The sequence below is a fragment of the Anopheles funestus genome, chromosome 2RL (assembly GCF_943734845.2).
Source record: "Anopheles funestus chromosome 2RL, idAnoFuneDA-416_04, whole genome shotgun sequence".
NCBI lineage: Eukaryota > Metazoa > Arthropoda > Insecta > Diptera > Culicidae > Anopheles > Anopheles funestus.
This window is the reverse complement of record NC_064598.1, coordinates 47,086,693-47,112,265: the sequence shown is the minus strand read 5'-3', so window position 1 is coordinate 47,112,265 and position 25,573 is coordinate 47,086,693. Positions and strand designations below refer to the sequence as shown.

Below are 25,573 nucleotides of genomic sequence, written 5' to 3'. Positions count from 1 at the left end.
TTATCAGATTTTTCATTACAAAAACGTATTAAAGTATATCAAAGCCAGAAAGTCATGGTTTTCATATAAAGAATGTAGACACCATTTTACAACATTAAGTAATCCTTCCCTTAATCATGTACTGGATCGAAAGGAATCCTACGTGACGCAGCTTTATGTTGGTGATTAGGGATGATCGACATATGCTTACCAGTGGCTAAGCCATACGATACATTTCTAAACTGTTCATGCGATACGTTCTACCGTTGGCTTGTTCATTTTATCTAGTACATGAACCTGTCCCATCTCAACCGGCTCAGTGACTCACTATTTATGGCAGAACCTGTAAACTAAACGTTCCTCCAATTATCTAAACGTTCTAATGTCAATTTTGATCTCGTTTCCGCTCGTCTAATGTTTCTCGTTTTTTTTAACATCCATTTCGTTCTTTCTCTCCTTTCAGTGCCACCCGATGTACCGAAGATTCATAATGAAGCTGGAGTTGTGCTTCCATCCCATGCCGGACCCTACGAGGAGGGTGGCGATCTGGTGCTGATATGCGTCGTCACCGGAGGTACGCATCTGAAGAGGGTTTTCAAACAATTTTCAATCCAACCGCACAGAAACATGGTCTGCCGGTAGAAAAAAAAACATTCACTGAAAAGAGTACGACAAAAGTTCAATGTGGAAACAGGGTTTGGAATAAATTTCAAATATCATGGGTTACTCCGAAAAAGGAAATGGCCGCTCACAAGTTACCTCGGATGGGAAGACAAACATTGCAATTGGGGTTTTTTTGTTGTTGAGTTTTTTGTTTTGCTTTCCATTTATTTCAGTTTTGTTTGTATGCAATCCTTTACCAGTGGTACCGGTCGTCTCCGAGCAGGGTTACATAGTTTACAGTTGTTTGCAGAGAGAAATGTAAATAGGTTTTATCTTTCCCCGACCATAACAAAGCATCAGCCGTGTCAGTGTTCTGTACCATAGGCGAAGGTGTACAATGTGAATGCAGTGAGAAAGCGTGGACAATGGTTGGCAACCTAAGCATAACCTTAACCCTTATCATTCGGCGAATTTTAATTCTCGGCAGCATATTTTATTTTTTTCCTTTCGCATGTCGTCTCTCAGTCAACTTACACCACATGGTGGCAGTAGGGATTTTTCCGATAGAGGAGTGTTGGTAGAGAAACACAGGTGAAAGATACGCTAAGCGGAAAGAACTGTTGACAGGGTGAATGGTTGAAGCGGTGGAATTGTTTTTATTTTCACTTAAAATATGTACACAATGTTTACTGGAATGTTTTCCTTCTGGAAATATTTGTTTCTAGACAAACTTTGTTTGTTTTTTTTATCGTCCTTTTTTTCTCTTCCAAGCATGAAGCAGGTTTCAAGCTTTGCTAGCTGGAAACGGATTTAAAAACAATGTAACGTTTTCTATTTCGTTTTCTTGTTTTGGATCGAGATGAGAAGTATCGGGGGTTATCTCTGGCATCCTTGCTCTTGCCTTAGCTAATTTGAATCGTAATTTAATTTTATCTTTATTTACTTTCTGCTACGTACAAACACTTTTATTTATTTATTTGTTTATATACATGTTTAATTTAAAAAAATCAAAATGAAATCTTTGTTCCAAAACCTTTACTGAAACTTTCACTATCTATTTTTTATCTTGTTTTTATCTTGTGGTATTTATCTTGTACTATAGTTGCCCTACTTGCTGATACCAGCCTCGATCCTTAAAAAAAACTAATAAAGTAAAATGATTCAATGAAACATAAAAAAGTACAAAATTTCAAACGATTTGATGATGGTAATGAAACAAATTTCTGTAATTTATTTTTATATTATTTATGTTTTATGATTATGGCTTTTAGCCGTATTGTCTGCCTCAAAGGGCTGAAGTGGGAACAATTAACGCAAGGCAATTGTTACTTGTACTTTGCCTTATTTCGGACATACTCACAAATTTCTTTTACTACCAAATAAATTTATGAGTGAATCATTTTTTTTTTACATTCTTGAAGAAGGATCATAATTGCTAGGAACATCCCTAAAGTCTTCTAAAAGTATAAAAATCTCTACGATGCAGACTTGCTGTAAGTATTTCAGAATGCTCTTCCTTTTTTTCATTTTACTGTCATGCATTCACTTTAAAATGAATAAATACATCAATTTCCTATGTTGAAAATATTTTATCGCAAGATTTCAGAAATCAATCCCCGAAAATAATCATCTATTTTTAAAGTTGTTTTTATGTATTAAAATCAGCTTCCTCCTTCTGAAACGATCAGTACATTTACTTCTATAATCCCCAGTCACTCCGGTCTGCTTGAGCGATTTTTTTTTCATCTCAGAACAAATAGAAATCTATTTGCCTGCAACGGAACCCGCGGAAACGATCTAAACTAATTGACGTACTCGTTTCGTTTGCTAAATGCTGAGAACCATTCAAGCGCCATTTAAGCGGGATTAAATCACCCCAAAAGTGCCACCTGAACAGCTCATCGCCACGGCCGTGCCGAGCCTAAATTGCAGTCGGCCATTTTCCTGCAAAATCCCGTGTGGACACCCAGTAGCCGTCTGTCACGATCGATCCAAACCGAGCGCGATGTGTTCGAGTGTTTACCCACCGCTTGAGCGTCAAAAGACAGTTAATTAATTTTTCCACTCGGCTTTCTACCCATCCTGGTTGGCTTGGGCATCGATTCACCACTGTGCCGGCATGCGCCAGTGCGCCAGAATTTCCATGTTTGCTGTCCCATTTTCCACGCGACCTTGATACCGTGCCCGTTTGCCAGTGGCCACCGCCAAGTCGAAATTGAATCGAGAGTCATGGTAGAGCTGTTGAAAAAAAAAAACGCATTGCAGTGAACTGCTTTCCATCGAGTTTCCTTCAATTGGTAGGCTTGTCGTACTCGCAGATGAGGTTGGAAGGAACAACCCCAGAAAACTGTTATGGTGTTGGTCATTAGCATTAGGGGAGGCAAGCAGCCAGGCCAGTCGCTTAAGGTTGCTTTCAAGACACTTTGGCACTTCTGCGACACTTCGCGTTCAATCGGTGAATCGGTGAATTTTGGAGAGGGATGGAGAACACATAATTACATCTTCGTTTGTTTGCTATCCCGATTAATTTACCCACCCGGGACCTACTTTACTGGTTGGCCCTGTGGTTCAGGCATGATGGTGAAAGCTGTGAACGTTAACGTACTTTATAAATTTCCATCTCTTCCATTGTGCGGCGTAATGAGATGTTAGTTTGTATCATTCTTATTTATCTTTACATTCTTTCGACGTATCTGCACTGCACATAAACCTTAAACCGCATTAGCTGCAAAACAGCACCAATTCAAAGGAAAAGGATGGACGATTTTGTTTCCTGTTGTGCTTTATGTTACAGAGGGTTAACACTATGAAACTTTGCATTTTAATTTGTGATATAAAATAACTAAATTGTACCACAATTCTTAAGCAGCAAGTAAAAACAATTTTGATGATGGAGATTAATGTTTTAACTAGAAATTGGAATAATAACTCATTAAGCTGAGTTAATTTCGTGTGAGTGTAATGAGTTTATTAACCTTTTTTAAATCAATGTTTTCAATGAGTTACATTTCACAAGCATTATACAAACTTTTTGTAGAAATTTGAATTTACTCACATAAAGGACAGAATTTATCCACTCAGTTTGAAAATTTCACATCGCAGTGCAATTATGCTTATCCTCATGTAAAATAAATTTAACGTAAAACTTATTAAAAAAATCCAAAGCAAACCTCAATGAAATTCAACAAGTCTTCATTACAACATTAACTTTATCACACTCACACAATGCAAATTTAGCTGCAGCATCAGCAGCAGAATTCGTATACCCTACCTTTAACCGTGCATCAACGCATTAGACACACCTTTACAATACCGCAGTGTGCGTTACGCGCCAAAAATTACGCCATTTCGCATGATGAAGTAAACCGTGGCGCATACTATGGCCGAAATTGAAACGACGTGCAACATAAAAACGTCACATAAAACAAAGCACAAAACACAAACGCCGAACTGGTGAATGGAACGAATGCTGCCGTACCTTGCTGACTAGTAACAAAAAAAAGAGAGAGGCTTGCGCACAAACTCATGGAAACGAATTCAATTAGTATCTAATGACGGCTTACATCTTTAATGGCTGATTAATTAAGCGATTAGTACGGGTAAGCGACGTTGCTCCATTTGTTCACGCAGCGTGCTTCTTCAGCAGTTCAATCACCCGGTTTAAGCGTTGCTGCAGCACGGTTAGCAGCATTTAATGGCATCTGCTTTAGTGCGAAGTGCTGATGCTTCGCCGGGTTAAATGAATCGATTCATTCAAGCACACCCTGTCGGGGCAGCCCCGTTCGTTCGCCCTACGCCTTGATTAGACTTTTAGCACGGAACGAAAAGGACGTGGCTGAAGCCAAAAATTGAATTGTCTATCGACGAAATCAAAAAGGGATGGTGGCGGAGAGTGGTGGTTCCTTTTGCGGGGTAAGGTGTTTGCGCCATCGCACAAGGTAGGCACATACTCAGCCACATCGACAGCAAGTCACACTGCGGATAAACCCATTACGGGCGAAAGATTGGCAGTAGGAAATCGATTTTTGATTTACCCTTTTCGGGTAGCAAACATTTCCTTGAGTGAAGGAAAATTGAACGAATTATTTGGTTCGCAAGCGTGGTGAGAATAAGACACACGGGGACCACGGGCAATGGCAATCGATCGGATAACGAAGTAAAATGTTGCTTAAGAGCCTTTGCTGGGAGAGAAAGCAAAGTGAGCCGAATCAGGGGAGAAAAAAAACTATCAAAGGACGGACAAATAGGCAAGTTTCAGAAATCAAATACTTCACTTCGTACATTCTGTTTCATTGCTGCAACTTAAAATGCGATCAAATTTCCCAACACCTTCCACGATGCGAGAGGCAGCAAAGCAAAATACCGAAAACAAAGCGAAACGAGCGAAAGAATGAAAAGTCCTTTTCGCTACAGTAAAAAGGTTCTTCCTGTTTCATGGTGCTTGAGGAATACTTTTTTTTGTCACAAAACAGTTCACTAACCCACTGCCTCCAGTATTCAGTGTATCGAGCTCGGTATCGAGTTGTTTCGTTGCTTGGTTGTTGTTCTCCGTACTAAACGCGCTACCTGTGCGCAACCCCTGGGCAGAGCCCTGTATAATGTTACACGGTAAGTCCTTTTAAGCGCTGGGCACAAAATATCCTACCGCCATGAGGCAAATAATGAAAGGTATGTACGGTTAAAACAGGTCAGCTTTCTACTGGATGCCACAATAAACACTGGCCAAACTTGTGACTATGGCCCGGCCCATCCCAGGCTGAATGTTATCGTACCTTGCTGGCTTTTTTTTTGTTTTGTTTTAAAATATGAATTTTTATAGCACAGCAACAAAACGAAGAACTTTGGGTGCAGGAAATCAGAAGGTTTGGGTAATGTAATACGAGGACCTTCGCTGAAGGTAGTAGCGAAGCGGTTACTAGTGTGAACTTGGATGAAACTTTAATCCCAATGCCTTTCAGCTGGTCAGAGCATGGTATTCTATTTAAAGTATATTCATTCTGCTTATCACATATTTGCTAATTGAAGAAAATTTTGCCAAACTATTTAAAGTATGTAGCTCATTCAATTGGTTAATTCAATGTATTTTTTTTTCTTATGCCAGTAAGAGAGTAAATGGGAAAATTTTAATAAAGAACCGACTTAAGACTACCTTTTTTTTGTATTTGAAATAAAAACCACAAAATATGTATATGAATGAAATAATTAGCAATTATTTCTAGTAGTTTAAGAAATTGATGCTATTTACACAAATAAATATAATTTCATTACTTTTTCTTTTAGTAGTTTATACTTGTAACAATTTTTTATGTTAATAAGCTCACAAATTGGACAATACATCAATAACCCGTCATAATGTAATTAAAATATGAAATACTGTCAAATTTTCTTTGATTTATGCGTTCGTTTTTGTTATTTCAATATTAATTTCATTGTCTAAAAAAGAATAAATTTCTCAATGTGCTTAACAATGGATTCAACCTTCCATATTCAGAAACATTTCCTCATGCTCGATCTTTACCCACATTGATCGCATGTATTGGTTGGTTAAGCATGTATATGTGAGGAAAAAAAGTGTAAGTAATTTTGATACAATGAGCCACCAGGCGTCTCCATTGCACGATCCAAACAGATAACAATACGGCTGCAATCAACCCTGTCAATAATTAATACAGTCGATGTTGAAGTGTACAATTTTTGGACGGACCCTACCATTGTCCAACTGTCATAATGATCGTTTACGATGAGGGTTGTTGTGGAGCTATAATCCTCACCATCATCAACAAGAACTACTTGCTATACCGGTCTAAGAAAGTCTGTCATACATGGAACGTTTCATTTCTTTCAATTACTATTCAACTACAAATTCGTTGAATTGATCGTAATTCACTGCCTTGTGTATTTTTCTGTATTGACGTCGTAGTACAGAAGCTATTTTATGTCAATTCACTCTGGTACATTATACTTTTGGTCTACAAATATTTTCGTATTTGTTATGTGCTGAGTTGTGTTGTGTAGATTTTTTAACAAATTAATATGTTTATCTATTTTTTGTTAATCAAACAAAAAGATATGTTTATAGTATTGTGCTTGTGCGTTAAATATGAAATATTCCTATTGTTGAACATTTGTGTTTTTGACTATTTTTTACCCATAGTGCACTTTCTGTATCTTTCTTTTCTTATGCAGGTCATTAGTGTGTTGGCAACTAAAGAGAACACACACAATGTCTATGCCAATTCTCTTGTTCTTTATTTACTGTAACCGTTCTACTATAACATCACAGGAAATAACACACACACATACTCTTTCCAAATCGTTACACTCCATCATGAAAACGCAGCGCAGCCCATAATGGTCACCGCTAGCATGAACTGTGTGGATGTCACACTGTCACCAAAACACCATCCGTAAGGCTAAGCAAGATTGAATGATACAAAAATGATGCTGAGCCAAAAAATAAGGTGAATGAGACGATTGCGTACGCAACGGTGTAATGTCACCACGATAATTAAGATTAAATGATGCATGATGAGGTTGAGGATGGTGAGATCGGTTATACGAGCGACTTAAATAGAATAAGAAAAGTGAAGCAATCTCCCAGACGCCAAAAAGGAGACGAAACAGCAAACCAGGAAAAATGCGTTAAATGAGTGAGTGGAGATAGTGAGTGGAACGATTATTCGAAGGGCCCGTACGGGAAACCTTACACAAAAGGCGAACACCATCATGCTCGAAGGACAAGTCAGCCGACACTGGCAGTCATTTTACGATTTAATTAATTTCGCCTCATTCATTTTCGCTCCGATGTGAAACGTTCGTTTACCCATTTGATTCCCGGTGGGACAGTGTGGCTGTGAACTGTGCGGCCCGTTCGGAATGGACATCGGGAACGCTGAAGACCTGCATGGAATGGAAATCATTAGAGGATACGATGTGGAAAAGATTTCCCATTCTTGCTATCCTTTTCCACACGGGTGTGGAAGATTGTACCGTGTTCGGTCTCTAAGAAAGCATCCCCTTATTGTAATGGGTGGGGAACTTTTTTTCCTATAGTTCTCCGGCGAAGGAAAACCCGGTGAACTTTGAAAGTATTTCCGGTCGCCCTTTTTAAATGGTCTCGGCCCCCCAAGCTGTACGGTTCAGTTGCGGTACGGGGCTTCAGATTTCACGCCAATAAGAAGATCTTAATTGAAGATTGGAACTGTTTGCGGAAGTTAAGTGCCTGAACGGATGTCTAATGGAAACTCCACATCTCCGCACGCTCCGCACGAAAGGAAATGTCTCGTGGGAATCTCGATTTAGAATTGAGCGAATATTTTTAATAACACGCTGCTAGAGTGTAGTGGAAAATGAAGAGATTAATTTTCATTTATTTCTACATTGACACAAGTTTTTCTACATTCCGCAAACAGTTCTATTGACCATATTTATCCTTCTTAGGCAAACAGGCGCATAAAAGTCGCATAGGATATTATTTTCTAATAGCGGCATAAACATTTCCAGGACCTACAATTTATGGTGCTTCTTACCATACATCCATAGAGCTGGCGATTTGATGGCGAACGGTCGTATGAAAGGCACCGGCATATTTTCGGGAATATTTGCATAAAAAATCGCAGCCTAGCGCAATCGAAATCGATTGAACTGAATCAAATTCCGCAGTCTCGCACAGACCCCAAAACACAGGAATGATCCGTGGTAGTGAAGGCCACTGGAAGCAATTTCGATCGATTTTCCATGATTTTTCATAAGCGACATAAGCGGAGTAAGCAAACGGGTGCTGACCAACGGGAAAGGGGTAGGTCACAACACACCCATACACGTCTGCCTGTTTATGGTGGCCGAATATGTGCGCCTAGGTACGTACGTTCGACTTTCTTACGGTCGATTTGGTTCCCGGTTGTGGTTTCGTTTGGCCGGTGGGATCGCCTAGAACCGCAGCATGATGATTGAGCGTGAACCGAAAGGCAAGAATGCCATTGCCATAAAATGCTTTAACGAAACACTGTTTGGGAAGCAGGCGATAGCCTTTTGCTTTCTTTTCTTCGAAAGAAAGAAAAAAAAATAACACTCAAACCGGACCAAAGAACGTGCCGTGTGAAAGGTCAGTCCGAATATTCGATACGTTGTTATATGTTGCGAGTGGATACGGGAAAATAAACTCGACTTTTCTAAAAGGTGAAACCCTCCGATGATTCAAAGAAAAAGAAAATCGAAATACAGAGAGTGAGGGAGACATAGTGAGAAGGAAAGAGATAGCGAAGAAATTCAATAGTCTTTCCTTTGCACTACTACCCTTGGGTGATCAATAAAAATTGGACTTCTTTTTTTTCCCTTTTTTTCTTTTCTTCTTTTATAATATTACCATTCTTTGCTGACCACTGCGGTCATTTTCGGGCCCTAGAAAACCTTCCTTCCTAACCTACCAACTTCTTCTACTCCTCGGGGAGCAGTAAAACGGATGAAATAGAAACCGTCCAAAAACCCGGCCGAAGCCACACCGTTGCCGAGGCTTTGCGTCTATTACCCTGATGGTGAAGGTGAGGTCAGCTTTACATTACTTCTCACTTGGCGCTTTTCTTTCATGTTGTTTTTCCACCGTGTGCCCTTTTGTTTCCATTGTGGACTTTCTTACCGTCTTTTTTTCTTATTTTGCCAATTCTCGCTGACACCTTGGCTGAGCCGCTTGGCGAAGCGCACCGGAAGCACTGGTTTACCATCACCTGAAGCCCAATAAATGTGGGTCCGATACATAAAACTGTGAACTTTAACACGCAATCAATTTTGTTTACAATATTTCTTCATTCAATTACTGGTGGACGATCCATTGCGGGACGGGGGGAAAAAGGTTGATTTCTGGACGTTTCACATAGGGTGTGTGTGTCGAAGCAAATAAAACACTTTCTCTGGCTGATTTATTCTCAGTCAATTTCCTTGCTGCCGAGAGTCTTATCGTTTGTGAACCGATTGGCGATTGATTTAATGCTCTACTTAGTGGCTACAAACAAGTCGTACACTTAATCCGAAGTGGAACATATTATTTTAGGATTTGGAGAAATTAAAAGAAATCATAAAGTTATCATTTTAATATAAGAAATACTTTTTTTCAATATCTCTCACTTTCTCCTTTGCTTTTGCGTCATTCAACCCCAGTATCGTTTTAAGAAATGGAATTCAAGCATTTTTTCCTTGTTTGAATTAAAAAAAAGAATATGAACATTTAAAGAATGCTCAAACTCTACCCAACAAACCGTAAACCATGTCTAGGATCAGCTGAAAATTATCCCATTTATCAAACGATCCGTCTCAAAAGTGCAGAACATTGAACTCCCTCCGGGATATGTGAGCTTGTCATGCAGCTTAGCGATTCGTCGTCGAGAAACACTATACTAGACAGTGACGCACTCACGTGTCTAGCGCTAACCTCGACCCAACGATCAACCCGAGCACATGTATGTCAATTCCCAATTCTCATCAGCCAAAGTTCATCAAGCGAGCAAAGCCCGACCATACACCGAGAATATGTCTTCTATTCGCAATGGGTCGTAGAAGATATTTTGCTCCCTCGAGCGCTACCAAATTCGTGACACCTGTTCCGCCGTTTTGTATGGCATGACTTTTCGTAGAAAATATACATTTCAATAAACATGGTCGAATAAATAAGTCTCGACTCTTGAATATCGCTCGTTGGCTTGTTTTTTTTTTTTTGTTGCAAGATGGCAAACATACATTCAATACCGATTTCACGATCCCGAGCACACGTTCTATCATACGTGCGGATTGCCTATCATTCAGGCGCAATGCACGGACGCTCGATGGCTGGTATATTCACACATCTTCCGTTTGGCAACTAGAGGGAACAGGGATGAGGAATGAATATTCTTGTCAGAAAAAAATATTGTTCCTGTTAAGCTGCCATCAACAGTAGATTCAGTTGTGGAGAAAGAGAAAAACGGTGGTTCCCGGTATCAATTTCCACTTCAATTCGATGGAAAGTTGCGAGGGTGTTAAGGGTGATTGTTTAAATTTTACGTTGAGTTGTGTTAGAGATCTTTATTGATATGATTTTAATACATATAATTGTATTCATTTTTTGGTAGTAAAAAAGTTTTGAGAGCTTAAAATTAGTTACAAGAAGATTTATACACTTTATTGGTATATGTATTTCATAGTCGACGAACTGCTCTGCCTCCTCTATTGCACGGATTATAATTATATTTTTTTTAAGTATTAATAAAATAAGTATTTTAATTTTAAAATTTAATTTTAGGTATTTTAATATATACTGCATTGTACAAATCAATCCTTCGGCGATCTAACGCCATAATAAACCCACAGCAAATAATCCTTCGCACTTTTATAGGGAAACCCGAACCACTGTGCGGAAAGCCAAATCTCAATAAATCTAAATTTCAGCGAATAAAACTGTTAATATGAATTATCTGCCTGATGCTGTTGCGTCAAGCACGATAATCTAATTGGTTCCGATTTTACGACCAACCATTTATCGCTCACACCCACCTTCAGAACATCCCCCAAAGTGGAACTCCTCGCAAAAAAAAAATGTTTGAAAACAGAGGTGGAGATCTTTGGCACGGAACCGACATTTCTCTGTTTTCCGACGGTAACCAACGAAACGGAACAAATTATGGTGTCATTAGCGCTTCGTCCATCGTTCGTTCGAACTGAGGCTATTTCACTGCCGGCTGTACGGTAGTGTTTGATTTAATGATAACGTTTTGGTAAATATTTAAGCTACTCCGTCCGAGACGATTGAAATCGGTTTCTTCTTCCAGTTTATATCGATCCTAAGAAAAGTGTGCTGGGTTAGAAAGAAAAGTCACAACTCCCAACGGTTTTGGACTATGCTTTTTAGATTAAATGCTTTAAACATCCCAACTTCTGGCCGGTAGGCTGTCCGGTTTTAATCCCCAAGACATACAACTTATTTCTTAATGTTCGTTTCTTCTTCCTTCTTTCTACAGGTAATCCAACACCGAAGATTACCTGGTCCAGCAACGGTAAGACGCTGCCGAGCGCAATGATTGATTATGCACACGAGTCGACGCTTAGCAGCCGGCTCGTCGTCAGAAATCTCTCCCGTGCTCACCAGCATAACGTATACAGCTGTCAGGCGAGTAACTTCTACCGGAGGAACGTGACCGCCAACGTTACGATAGAGTTGCGACGTAAGTAGAAATCGATATACTTGAGAAAAAATTCTCAAAAATAAACCCCAAAATTGTGGCGAAATTGTGATCTTTGTATTATCATTCTCTTACTTCCAGTACGACCTTTAACGGTGGAGATCGTAAATGGCAGTAGTCCGCTATCGGCCGATCGGCGCTATATTGTGCAGTGCCAATCGATGGGTTCCCGGCCACCTGCTAAAATTACCTGGTGGATGGGTGGCGTCCAGCTAACGGCAACAAATCAAACGGTAGGCATAATGCTTGCTAATGCTATGCTAATGCAAACCTAATTTGGGTTTCAAATGTATTTCGCCGTATATTTATACAACAACAGACAATTTCGTTCAATTGAAATTGACGAAAATGTTAACCTTTAATTTAAGCTTTTGATTTCGTTGCATACCTGAGCATTTACAATATAAGGATTTTATGTTCAAAGACTGTTGCGTTGAAACATCTGTATTGCAGCATTCTATAAAATCATTCAACCAATTCGCATTTCAATCCTTTCAATAGATTATTCCTTCAGTTTTAAACTTGTATTTAGCAATCCTGTTTTCTTGAGTTAAGTAAGTCATGTCTCTCTTTTCGGCTTAACGACCTCTAAGGACATACCGGCCATTCCTGGCTTCCTTGATTTATTTTTACCACGCAACCGGAGAGTAAGTCCTTACTACGGGAGAACGGTCCGGATGGGATTTGATACACGATCTTGTCGTGTGGTACCGATGTCGTTTATCACATGCACCACCGGGCCGCCCCGATGTAAGTCATATATAGTGGTGTACTACAGAATTAACTTCAACGACCTCAGATGACATGACAAGAGCATCAAGCACAGACTGACCAGATTATTTTCTTCGTTATCGGTAGGAAAGCAAAACGGTTATCGGTAGTTATCGGTAAGATTCCAATTCTTTCCAGCTCATGCTCTCTTAAGCTAAATCGTGTGACCGTGGGAGGATGGTTTCCTTGGAGTTTCTAACGTATTTAGTTTGAGCCCGTCATATACTTCAGGTATACCGCATACAACAACGTGTAGTTTGCACACAATAGATATTGCCATGAAAAATAAATTAGGGCATGCATTTATGGCTTCGTTAAGAAAAATCTGTGTTTTTCGGTAGGAGACATGAAAAAACGGTAGTTTCAGGGTGCTCGTCAGTGAATCAGTAAGCTTATCAAAAATCAGATACAGATAAATCGATAGTTCTGATCACACTGATCAAGCATAATAGGATCGCAGCTAGCCCTGAGCAGGTTCACCCGAACCGGTTCGGATACAAGTAGATACAAGGTAAATACAAGTAGATTTAGTAGGCTCTACTATTCCGGTAGCTGCAAGCTACCATAAGCGATTCCGATTCGTGGGTGCAGCGAGTTCGAGTCGGAGCTACTGAATTTACTTATATTTACGGGTCGGAACGATCCGGAACCACGAACCCGCTGCACTCACGGTTCGGAGTCGATTCTGATTCTGTTGCATCCGACTCAGGGTAGAGCCATAAAATGAATCGCATGATCCATCACTAATCGCAGCAGACGACGCCATTCAGGTGGGCAAAGATCAGCCGTCGACGTCGTGCCAAACAAGTGCTGCAATAGTATTTTTTCAAGTGCTTTTTCCGTGTCATTTGAGTTCGTTGAGCTGTCATATGTTGCGTTTGGTTAAATAGTCGCTTACTTGGTTAAATAGTCAGTCATTGAAACAGGATTCTGTTTTGCATGAAAATCAATTCGCAATCCTCTATTTATCGGATTATACACAAATTAAAGAAATCATAAAACGACAACAAAACCTGAAACAAAAAAAGGAAACTTTGCCTAACATGTTTAACTTCTTTACCATTTATTTGTTTTTCTCACCTGCAAACATTGATTTTAATATTAATAGTCTTTATCACTATTTACCAAACATTTCAATGTACAAATTGTCTGTTTTAATATATCAACTTTCACCTCAAAAGTTCTTCTCATATCCCTTCCTTTTCGAACTGAAGTCGGAAAAAGGACTGTAAACCCTTCACCGTTGATGCTAAATAGCACAACCGGTTTTACCTCCCATCACAGCTTATCACGATTCGTGCAAGCTGTACACCTTCGTCAAATTTAACTTTTTAACCTAAATCCCTTCCCAGCTGGGTGCGATGTAATGATACTGTTATTGTTATTCGCACTCTCATGCCAGCTGGTGTGCTAATTTTACCTTCCAGCTCAACGATTTCACACTTCCCTGTACGCGAGTGTGTGGGTTCTTTTTACCATTTATTTGCTGCTTTTTTTTTTGTTGTTACACAACACATGATCGTTACCCTTATCCTTCCGTCCGTAATGGAAAGGAATGCGCCCGATTTCGGGTGATTTTGAAAGCAGCGAGTAAAAACCAACGCTATTAATGGAGTCGTGAGTGAATTGGGCTACGGCATTTAGACACTTCTCTGCATGGGGGTGTAGTGTAAGTGCAGTGCGCTTCAACAAGGGTGAAAAAAAACGATGGTAAATAGGGATTTCGTCTTCGTCCCTGCCGGGCATTAGAGATAGGCACCTTTTCCAAATAGGATACGATGCACGTCGTATCGGCTCGTTCGGGTTCTTCCGGTTTTTTGGTTCGCCGATCCATTAGGGAAGCGATTTGTACCCAATTGATGATTACGAGAAGCTAACGGTGCGATTGGGCGATATTCACTTTTTGGTGCTCCACCTTCGAAAAATTGCAACTACGCCAGGGCTATTTCTTTAACGATTATGGCCCAACATGCCCCAGCTGCTGGTGGTGGCATATGTTTGCGCAAAAGGGATGAGCTAACACTTTTTAAGTGTCCCGCTTTTACTAAAAGTAAAACCATAATCGGTTGATTGAGCCATTTAACGGTGTGCGCTCGTTTAATTTACCCACCACAGTAGTTTATCGCTACCATTATGGGTACCAGCAAACAAAAGTATCTCATTTTTAAATCGAATTTAAAATAAAAACCCCAAAATGAAGCTTAAATATTTTCGTTACACCATGACGAAAAAAGAACTTTTTTTTGTTTTGTTACACGTTTAGCAAAAGGGAAAAACATTCTTTTACCATGAATAAATCACTTGTTACATCATTCATAAGCCTGTGTCAGTCCGTTCAGCTCCCAAGAACGTTGACGAGCCCTTTCACATAGAGCAAGAGGAAAGCAAAGCTTCCGTGCCACATTACGGTGAATCTACAACAAGAGCAGAAATAGCACACACAAAAAACATACATCTCCCTTCTACGGATAAGTAATGAAAAATCTTCATCTTTGTTTCCCGGTATTTTCGCAAAAGCATCCCAACAATGGGTGGGATTTGGTCAGCATTGCTATCATTCCTCAGTGCTTCGCCAGAATCCTTTTAGGAGAATTTAATTTATGGCGTCCATTTTTTTTTTTCACCCAACCCGACTGTCCACTCCCATACTGATGGTGAAAGGATGGACAGTAAAGCTGACCATTGAGCGGTAGAAAGGGTAGCAAAAAAATAAGAATACACTCTTGAAAGGAAAGAAACACGACGCAACAATGCGCCGGACACCGCAGCATAATGTAGGCGATATTCATTACAAGGAAAAATGAAAGGATTATTAAAATTATCCCTCTACAAAGTCACTGTCATGTAGATTGTGACGAAATTTGCATCATCTTTTCATAGCGAAAATGGACCACGTTTTGTTTTGGGCGATTTTTTTGTTTGCTCTCCTTTTGCCGTTGTATTTGTCTGCCGGGTTGTGTCATTCTATCAGTCGCTGTATCAAAGGACGGATCCATGTCATAGGATTTAGTAACAACAGCAAAAAATCACTACATCACTACGATGTTCCAAAATCATCCCCATCACGAAACAATGTTAGTTGCGGTCGTTTTGGGGCCGTTGTTCCTTATGCCGTAGGTTTTTTTTGATAAATTGATGAATAACATTTGAAATTGGGTTAAATAATGAAGTTGTCGTTGTTAGGCGATACAGCTAAAACTATACTGGTAAATTTATGATAAACGTACATAAATTAGTTTCACATGTATTTTTCAATGTGTGGTTCAAAAACAGATTTGCTTAAGGATAATATTATTTCCTAGATATCACAGTCACGCTGCAATCTGCTAATTTGGCCATTCGAACTGTTATTTTTTTAAGGCTTAGTCATTTTATGTATAGTCAAATAATTCCCCTTAATCTACCCTTTAAGTTTAGAACCAGTAAAATGTTAAGTTAAATAAAATTAAGCGTAAAATAGATCATCCAGGTCAGTTCGTAAGATTAAGCGAATGAGTAAATATACAGCTTCTGTTTTACCCTAATCTTTTTTTTAATTTCCTAGTAACTTAAAAAAGCTTAAAAGGTAATTAAACCAGATTTTTCTCACAGGAATGTTCTCTTGACAGCAAAAAAACTGTTGTAGAGCCAACACAATAACTTTTTATCATTATACCACTCACACAGTATAATTTCTTATTTAAAAAAACACAATACAACAGGCAATAGAAATCTCAAAATTTTAAATTTTTGAAATAAATAAAATCGGATATTGTTTTAACGCATATGTGATGAAATACACGACAAAATATAATTATCTCATTTCACAGGAACTTACGCTCTCTTCCATACAACTGTTACACAATTCGTCAGGAGTTTTGTGTGAATAAAAGTTGTAAAAAGCGTAACACATAAAATAACCTCAATCTCTATAAGAAAATTAAATATTAAAATTCGATACCAACCAATGCTGTAAAAACTGTTGACGCAAGATGTGAGGAAAGTTCTTAGAATATTAAGTATAAAAGTGTTTTTTTTTTTTTGTGTGGATATTATAGGGTAACTTCTATAGAAATTAAACAAAATAAAGTCCTAAACGAAATCTCATTTTCTCGACGGTACATTGAAAGGGTTTTATCCACCGAAACACGTTTTACCCATTTTACGTAACACCAAAAGCAAAAGCAAAAAATCAGCCAATTTTGTTTTAGTTTCTACTTTCCGTTTCCTTTTTAACAGTCTCAATTTATCTTCCGTCTTCATTTAAGAACGATACATTTTTGAAATACATACAAAAAAAACATCCCTTAGGCTCGGTTTTTCTACAACTTTCTGCGGATCTGAAAATGTATCCATCTTATCCTTTCAGCTCCAGGATTCATGTGCAGGGTACCGTCGTGTTTATAGTCCCCGGAAGGGATAATTACTCACCTGTATTGCTTCATCATAACTGGGCAGAATTTTATGTGTTTCTTTAGACGGAGCGGGGGGGAAAAAAAGAAACACGGAATTCATTTTACTGCGCTTACTGCTGGGCACGAATAATGAGTCGCTTTGTAACATGCCGTCGCTTCATCAATTTAGGGATGCGCCCTTTCTTACCGTTACACCCGTTTCCGTCCACACGCCAAACATCCTCATTTACATTTTCATTCACTAATCTTCCCTACTTGCAGGTATATTTTGTGTTCCCCCTTTTTGTTGTTTTGGTTTGGCTTCATCAAAATGGCTATTCGGTTCCACTTCCTTCCATTCATGTTTTTTGTCTTCGCATTTTGTTTCTTTTCCGATACATCCAGACGTCCGAGGATGGCAACAGTACGCTGGCATCGCTCAGCTTTACGCCAACCCGCGAAGACCACGGCAAAACGTTGATCTGCCGCGCAACGAACGAGCTGGTGAAACGGGGGACCAAGGAGACTTCGACGAAATTAAACGTCTTCTGTAAGTAACTTTGCACTCTGCATCTTTTTAAACCATACAATACCGTGTCCACCGCCCGGCACCATTTAATCGTACCGTACGAAGGATGTTCGTATCCTTATCACAACCGAACGGACAGCAAATCGTCACGGTTTTGTCACCGTGCCGACATTTCTGCCCATAGGCCGGATCCTATGCCCACTGAACCCCAAGACCGGAGCCTTTTGCAAATGCAAATGAATCGTTTAATTTAATGTTTTATCAGCAAGCGCGCGGCACCGCTATCGTCTGTGACCTTTGCGCTTGTTGGATTTTTCATTTGCGTTTTATTTCGGTTGTGCAAAGCAAAGAAAGAGACCCACGATTCTGATGGGCCATACGGTGAAATGAGATTAAAGGAAAATCTCTTCCCCGAATCTTCCGAATGGAACGAAAAAAAAAGCTTTAACGGGGCAAAAAACCGTTGGCGGTAAGGCAAAAAAAAATATCCCGTTCTGGTCAAAACGAAATGAAAGGACGATTGAGAAGCAAAACCGGACGCAAACTCGCTAAACGGACAATTTATTCTGGACAATTGTCACCTGCCCCGTGTCGTTCTGTCCCGTACCGTTGGGAAGCGCCATTTACGGAATACGCAAATGTCCTTTACAGCCCGGAAGGTTCCATATTTGTATAGAAACTTCTTTTGCTCATCGTCTTTTCTTCCCTTTGTAAAGTAAACACAACAGCAGAAAGAGAGTAAAAAAAAAAGTACGTTAAACATCTTTTGCGAAAGACGCAAAGAATCCTTCCGAGAACTTGCCCGCACACACAGGACTATCGTGTATACGACCGAAAGGTCATGGCGCATACGGTTGACGATACGATTTTGGTAGAAATTTTCGTCCACAGTATTGTTCTTTTCGTGCTAGGCAAACATTCGCTCACTTCACTTATTTACATTGGTCACCGGGATCAAAAGGATCCCCCCAAAGTCGCCCGCTTTCCCAACTATGGTTGTCCGGTTGGTTTTTGTGTTTAATAGGGTACACTAGACGGAGGGAATTGTGTGCCACAGTGCCTCAGAGGAGAGAGAAAAAGAGAAAGAGAGAGAGAGAGAAATAGATGGAAAATACAAGAGGAAGAATGAAGGTGACACAACCTTCGGAGGCGACGTTGCTATCGAATAAATTAAAAGGGTTTTCCGAATGGGTAAACAGTCGAGGGACCAGAAACAAAAAGGCCACCAACGGTTCTTCCCAAACACTACCGATGGAACGAAGGAAGAGGAACGGATGGAAAACGAGTCATAGTGAAAAACTGCAACGGTTGACTTGTTTTTAAGGGGCTTGAAATGGCTCGTTTACAGGTTGGAAAACTCGCCCCATTCCCGTCAGCGAAAGGCACGGATCGAATTGCTACACCCTAACACACCCCCAAAAAACCATGACCCGGTTTCTGTGGTAAATGACTTTCCAAGTCCTCGTACGCGTTGTCTCCACCCGAATCCAGATAAAAAGACGATCGAAAACCACAAACTTAACCAAACTAAAACCGACTGAACCGATGAAAAACAGGTGCCAACAGTGGGTTGCATGATTCGGTGAAAGTTTTACCCTCCCGTTACGGTGAAGTTACCAGGTTCCAGGAACCTAATCAATGGCGCTCGGTTTCGTTGGTAGAATTATTTAGAAGCGCTACGCGATGACAATGAATCCATCACCCCTTGCTGATGGTTCCCCGGGCTGTGGTACAATCCGGCCAATCGAGATACAGTTTCCAACCTTTACAAACCTCACTGCTTCTTGTTACCTTTTTTTTGTTATTCTTGTGGTTAGACAACAACACACAGAGGTTGGGGGTGTTCCCTTTTGTTGGCAACAAATCGCATTTCGCAACGGAGAAACAGCTCGAGTAGCGAGAAAATCTCAAATCACACGAAATCATTTAATCAATCTTACCATTTTCTCGCGAAAACAATCACCGGCCACATCAAATTTGGTAACGTGATGAAACGAGTTTCTTGCCTCTTGCGAATGAAACAGAGCATAAGCTTTACCCATTCCTTCTGGAAGATTATCTACTGATGAAAGACGGTAAGATAGTAGTTGTGGTGTAGATTGAAGGTTCACAAGTTTTTGCACCAAGTTTGATGGGAAAAGTCAACCGGAAATCAGTAAACTTTCACATGATTCACGATCGGGAGAAAACGAAGTAGAAGCTATAAGGCAAATGCATTGATAATATGTTAGTTAAATAGCATATTTATGATTGGTTTCGAGTATTTTATTGCAATTCTTGTTAAGATTTGTGTAACAGTCAAATCAGAATGTAGAACATTCATACAGTACTTTAGAGCTACCTCAAATTTATCAATATATTATATATAATTATATATAATTTAATATATATAATATATTAAATTGAAAATGGATTATCTGGATCAACAATTCTGCATAGAAATTCAACATATTTTTTAATAATTTAATTATTATTTTTTTTTTATTCATAAAGAACGGCCTGGCCGTATTGCTATAATAATTTAATTTATTGTTACATAAATTATACACAGGGATTAATGACCAATTTAAAGTCGTTAAAGATTACAGCGTTACTTTAGTTTTACTTATACAAATATATACCTTGAATTGTGAACTTTTTACAGAGTTTCGACTTGTACTCTTGATTCCGGACTTTGCCTGAGACTGGAGACTTAGAATTGGATGTCGATTATTAGATTGAAATTTAAAATTAAAATTATTTTTTAACTATCAATAAATTTTTTTGCCAATTTTGAGGGCAAGTGCCCCAAAGTACACCCAAAAGGTGGTTAATGATGTAGGAATAAGAAAGCTCAAATATAACTATATAACTTCTTCTAGGTATCAAGTTATTTATTTACTTATCTCATACGAGCTTAAAGTAAAATGTCATGAGTAAAATACATTGATAGTCAACATTGATGCTTCCAAATACGCATACCGTAATAAGTCTACCGTCAAGAAATGCTTTGTCTTTGTGCCTTAACATATTAATATTTTTCGTGCCGTTGTAATTATGGCCCTCCCTTTTCGTTAACTTTTTTGTACTGTTTAGCAAAACACATAAATTGTTTCCTGAACACGATAAATTTGTCATTTGTGGTGTTGTACAATATTGGGGCCCCTATGTTTCGACCCGCAACCGTATGAACAATGCAACCATTTCCATACCGGGAATAGCGGATAAATTACGTGCCAACACGATAAACGGCCGAATAGTTATGACCGTAAAGGGGATTAAAATTATCCCACCAGAGGTGAAAGTTCGAAATACCCCCGAAAAATGGACTCAACTTCGTGCGGTGGGTATTTATTTATGTTCCACCAACGAGAATCGTATTCCCTGCGCATATTACTGCTACACATCCATACATCGTACGAAAGCGATAGAGGACGCTGATCCGTCATTTCATTATTGCGTCATGCGCACGCACACACACACATCGCGCAACATTGCGCACAAAGATCGAGACAGAAAGGATAACTGGGGGGAACGCTATTCTAGTCTTGCCTCACATCGAAATGTGACGCTTTTCGCACCTCGCATGCTGGCAGTCATTAAAATTAAATCGGATTTCATTAGATTTATACGATCCCGGGCTCATTATGAATGTGTTCCGGTATATGGTGCCACGCTTCCGTATCCATCCAGCAATGGAACCCTCAGCTGCTCGGTCAATGGCTGAGTGATGAAAGGCGGGCATACGTCGCAATTTCCTCACGACCCTATAAGCATGCCAGATGCCTATAGTCCCACTTTTTGCCGTCCCATGACATTTTGGTAGGATGTTCTGTCCATGATTTTTTTTAGACATCACCATTTTACCTTTACGGAGCAAAGGATGTGGAACAAAAACCAAAAAAAAACACCCACTCGAGCTCATCTTCATAGTGTGTGTAGTGTGTTTCTGTGCATTTTTCCGTCCCTTATGTATATTCGTTCGCTCTTGCTACCTTTTGCAAAACACTTTTTACGGGCAAATCATTTGCATCTGGGGAAATTAAGATAGCGTTACAGCTTCTAAATGGTTTATTTAAAAATGATTTGTACCTGGGATGGTTCTGCCAGGTAGCCATGCACCTGGGTGATAAGGAGCGGGTTTTGAAGTTGTGTGTTTTGTTGTTGTAACAAGAATAAAAAAAACAGGTTGTTTTTGTTTGCAATCTACTGCTCCGTTTGCGCCACGGAACTTTGATACCGACACCCAAGGACGCAGTGTCGTTGGATGTGAGTGAAGGAAGAAAAAAAAGCAAGTTTCGCTCACAAATTGTCGCATCGGGGAATTCCTCCGGTAGTAAAGTTGTTTGTGGTATACTTTGCTGTGTGTGTGTGTGTGGGCCTCGTGTACCAAGCTTTTGGGTGTGAGACACTGGACGGTATTACGAAAAAATAAAATAAAACAACAACAGCAACTGTTTCCAAAGCACAACACAATGACTTCCCCATAAAATGTTCCCCTTTTCTTGACAGTTCCCTTTAGTGAACGCTTAGTCGGTCACATTATGATGGTGGTACAGTTTGTAACGCAGTGTAGTTTCTTCCGCTATGAACAAACCTGTTTTTCTAAAAAGTTTTTTTTTTGTTTCATACCCTCTTCCTTCTGTGCTAAATATGCTAATGATTTTCCCCAAAGTAAGTCGACAACAACGCATAGCTGGAAGAGAAGTAGTGGGAGAGAGTACAAGACATGGAAATAATTGTTCCGCAAAATAGCAGATATCGCACCGAATAATAAAGAACAAAACACATTCGTGAAATGTGTTCTTAGCTCACTATCTAGCTCATACGCGCAATTAAAACGTTAATGTCGATCCAAATGACAGATTACCGTTCAAAACGGAACACACAAAATTACTCGTTAGTAACGTTAGAACTAATTATTTAAATTATTTTGATGTAGTTTTGTGTATTCCAGACAACCGACAATCACCGAGGTGAAATTATTACAATAACGACAATAAGTATATTTGGTACAACGGAATGCATAAATTTAGGCGTTGAAACCCTTGTGAGTGAAGGTATGAATGCTTGGCAGGTTGCACAGAGTAGCTACTGGATCTGATCTTCGTAGTACTACCAGTAGTAGGGTTTTGCATGGTTAGGTTAAGCAAGGTTAAGCCAAGAAGCGAAAGAGAGAGAAGAGAGAGTTTAGATCGGTAATATTCATCACAATATTAGAAATACTCTAGATTTTAATTACAATCACAAATAATTTTAAATCAACTAACTGCAACAATTAAGCCTAATGATTTTTTTTAACAATCTTGAAGAATTTCTAATTCAATGACCTAATGAAATTTCTTATCGATTAAAAAAAACTCCTGTAACTTTGGCACTCATAAAAAAGGGATCTGGAAACAGTTCTGGTTCCATTTATTTATTTTTTCCATTTTACTTAGTTTCAAAATATGTACAAAACTAAAACGAAACTCACTATCAATTATCACCAAAATTATCTTGGACATTTTACTACGGGATCAGAAAAATGATATACTCCTTAACATGTAGCATATACCTTCAAAAGCCCGATGAAAAGACCAGCTTTATGGATGTAATGTCTCCACACTCTGTAGTACAAATTCGGTCAAAATAATTCATTGTAACATTCGTTCTCCTGCAGTATCAAGAGCTGCTCTCGTATGTCGAGTCGGTCGACCATCCAAAAAGGATTCGAAAATTCGTTGTCAGTGTTGTCCCAGCTGTCATTAAGCGAACTCGGATGCGGGTCCGTGGTGACGATGATGATGTTACTGTTACTAATTTACATTAACTCTTAAAAGCGAAACTTCTCATTCGGTTTTACAAAGCCACACGGAAATCCCGTAAAAAAACGAGGGCGAAAGGGACAGGTGGTCCAACGGGTGGCCCACAAGTTCGGTGTTGTCCCTTCGTTGGGTTGTTTCCGTTCTCGCTCCCGTCCCAACCCACAGAGCGGGAAGGTGTGAAGACGAAGCAAAAATCATATCATCACTCTCGCTGGTGCTGGGTCTCGTTACCCATCGACCGGTGTGGGAAGGGTAGTGGCAAGCGAGATGCTCTCGGAACCGTACATACATTTTACATTAATTTATGCGTTGGAAGTGGTTCCTCCGGGTTCCCATTCGTTTTGCTGTATCGTGTGTATGTACGCAAGGATGAAACGACCGCCCTGGATGGACCCGGTACCCGTACGGTTTCGTAGCGCAACGATCCCACAGGGAGTGCCCACGGGACACTGAAGCATATTTCATAACTCTTCCGCCGGGTTCGTCTATGCAGATGGCTTTTGCCTTTTCATTACGGCACGATACGGTGGTTTCGGGTTTGGTTTCGGTACGCTGAATATGCTGCCTATGTGGTGTGCCTGCCAAGTAAAAAAGGACAAAAGGCGAAAGCGAACCATTTCCACATACCGGCGGTTTTGCAAATGAAACACGGCGCGAGAGATAAGATAGTTTTTGGAAGTCAAAGAACTTCACTGTACGTTGCATTATTCACGGCCGTTTCTCTCGACACGCCTGGAAAAATGGGCTTTCGGTAAATATTTTAATGTTTTAAGTGCTGGTGCACAAAAATTTACAATCATGGCTACTAGCAGCGACAAACACGGTCATACTGTTACTGGTTAGCCACTTTTTAAACGGTCGATTTAAAAGTAAGTAATTATATTTAATTCTTGTAATTTAATAGGGAGAATGATATACAATTCTTACTGCCCTTTTGTAACACAAAACATAAGAACCTTTTATAAACGGTTCTTTTATAAATTGAGTAAATAAAAATGTAAACGTTCAATACCGCTCACCATCAAAACAGTTAATTTTCCGTTCATTAAATACATTCAGCCGCTGACCGTATTGTAATCTACCGCACGAGTGCCACCTCTCCAGCTCGGTAACTCGTAACTATGGTATTTAATTAGCTCCGTGCCTGTTTCCCGGTCAAATTTCATCTTGCCTCCAGCAAAACCAACGATCCACAGCAAAGGAAATGAACATCAGCTGCATCGGGCTCAGTTGCGCTGTGCACCGAAACAACCGTTCGCTTCCCCTTCGCTTCATCCATTCCGAAAAGTGACCGGACCATCAATCGGACCCAACTTAGGCTGCTTAATTTTCCGGCATGTCACAATCGCTCCCAATCGATTCCTGTCGAACGTTTCCGTCCACCACAAGCCACCAAGAATGGACAGAGTCCAAGGATCTCTGTGTTTCCCTTTTCGCGTGGACTCGTGCGGAGTACCGATCCGTCGGAGGACCAACCTTCCGAGAGCAAGCGTATGCCGATGCAACCGCAAACATGAATTTGATTACGGTTTTATCCACCGTTCCCCACTCTAGTTGCCCCCGACAAGGTCCGAGGAACCGAGCACCGGCAACATAATGAGCAATGCAACGGAAAATGATTCGCTTCGGTCCGAAACCTTCCACCGAACAGGGACCGGATACAGTTTGTTCAATTAGTGGTAAATTTGTGCCACTACGCCAAGGCCACTACTGGCCGAGCTGGCCGAAATTTTCAAACCCTTCCCGGACGCCGGGAAGGGTTGGTTAATTGATTTTGTCAGCTTCCATGCGATGTCATCCGATCGTGTCCACTCAGAAAAGCCACTGCGGTATCCGGAACCACTGGCAGATCAACGCGAATGAGCATCGGTTGGAGCCGGTGGAGCGAGTGTGTTAATTTTGAATCAACCATCTTCCCGTGCCGTGTATTGTACATGGCAGAAGGTCCATCAAACTTTTCAAACCGATTTTTCCGGCAAATGCGGATGTGGTCGTGCGTTGGGGTTTTGGGTCGGATCTCTGTTGAAATCGGCCCAAACTAATATCCGGTCACTCGATTAGATGGATTTTTCCGATACGAACTTGGTACACCGGAGAACGTAAGGGATGAGCCGTTTTCGAGTGAGTTGTCTTGTCTTGTTATTGTATATCAAGCATCCCCATCCGAATCCAATCACTCTATTCGATGGCTTAGAAATTCAATGCAATTTTAGGATGAAGTTATTTCATTTTCTTTCGCTTATCGGACCATTTGTATCCTAGTTCAAAAGCTATTTCTTAGCAAATCGATAGTTTTTCGTACAACGAATGCTACTGGGAAATCGA

General features: G+C 40.0%; 1 protein-coding gene across 6 annotated transcripts in view; it reads left to right on the top strand.

Moving 5' to 3' along the window:
- LOC125765409 (hemicentin-1) overlaps positions 1 to 25,573 on the top strand; it is a 211,656-nt gene that overhangs the window by 81,092 nt on the left and 104,991 nt on the right. For all 6 annotated transcript variants that reach the window (XM_049430479.1, XM_049430483.1, XM_049430481.1 and 3 more), the window contains 4 exons: positions 443 to 553; positions 11,568 to 11,771; positions 11,871 to 12,022; positions 17,339 to 17,483. In XM_049430479.1, the coding sequence (XP_049286436.1) occupies positions 443 to 553; positions 11,568 to 11,771; positions 11,871 to 12,022; positions 17,339 to 17,483 (612 nt within the window). The remainder of the gene's footprint in view (positions 1 to 442; positions 554 to 11,567; positions 11,772 to 11,870; positions 12,023 to 17,338; positions 17,484 to 25,573) is intronic.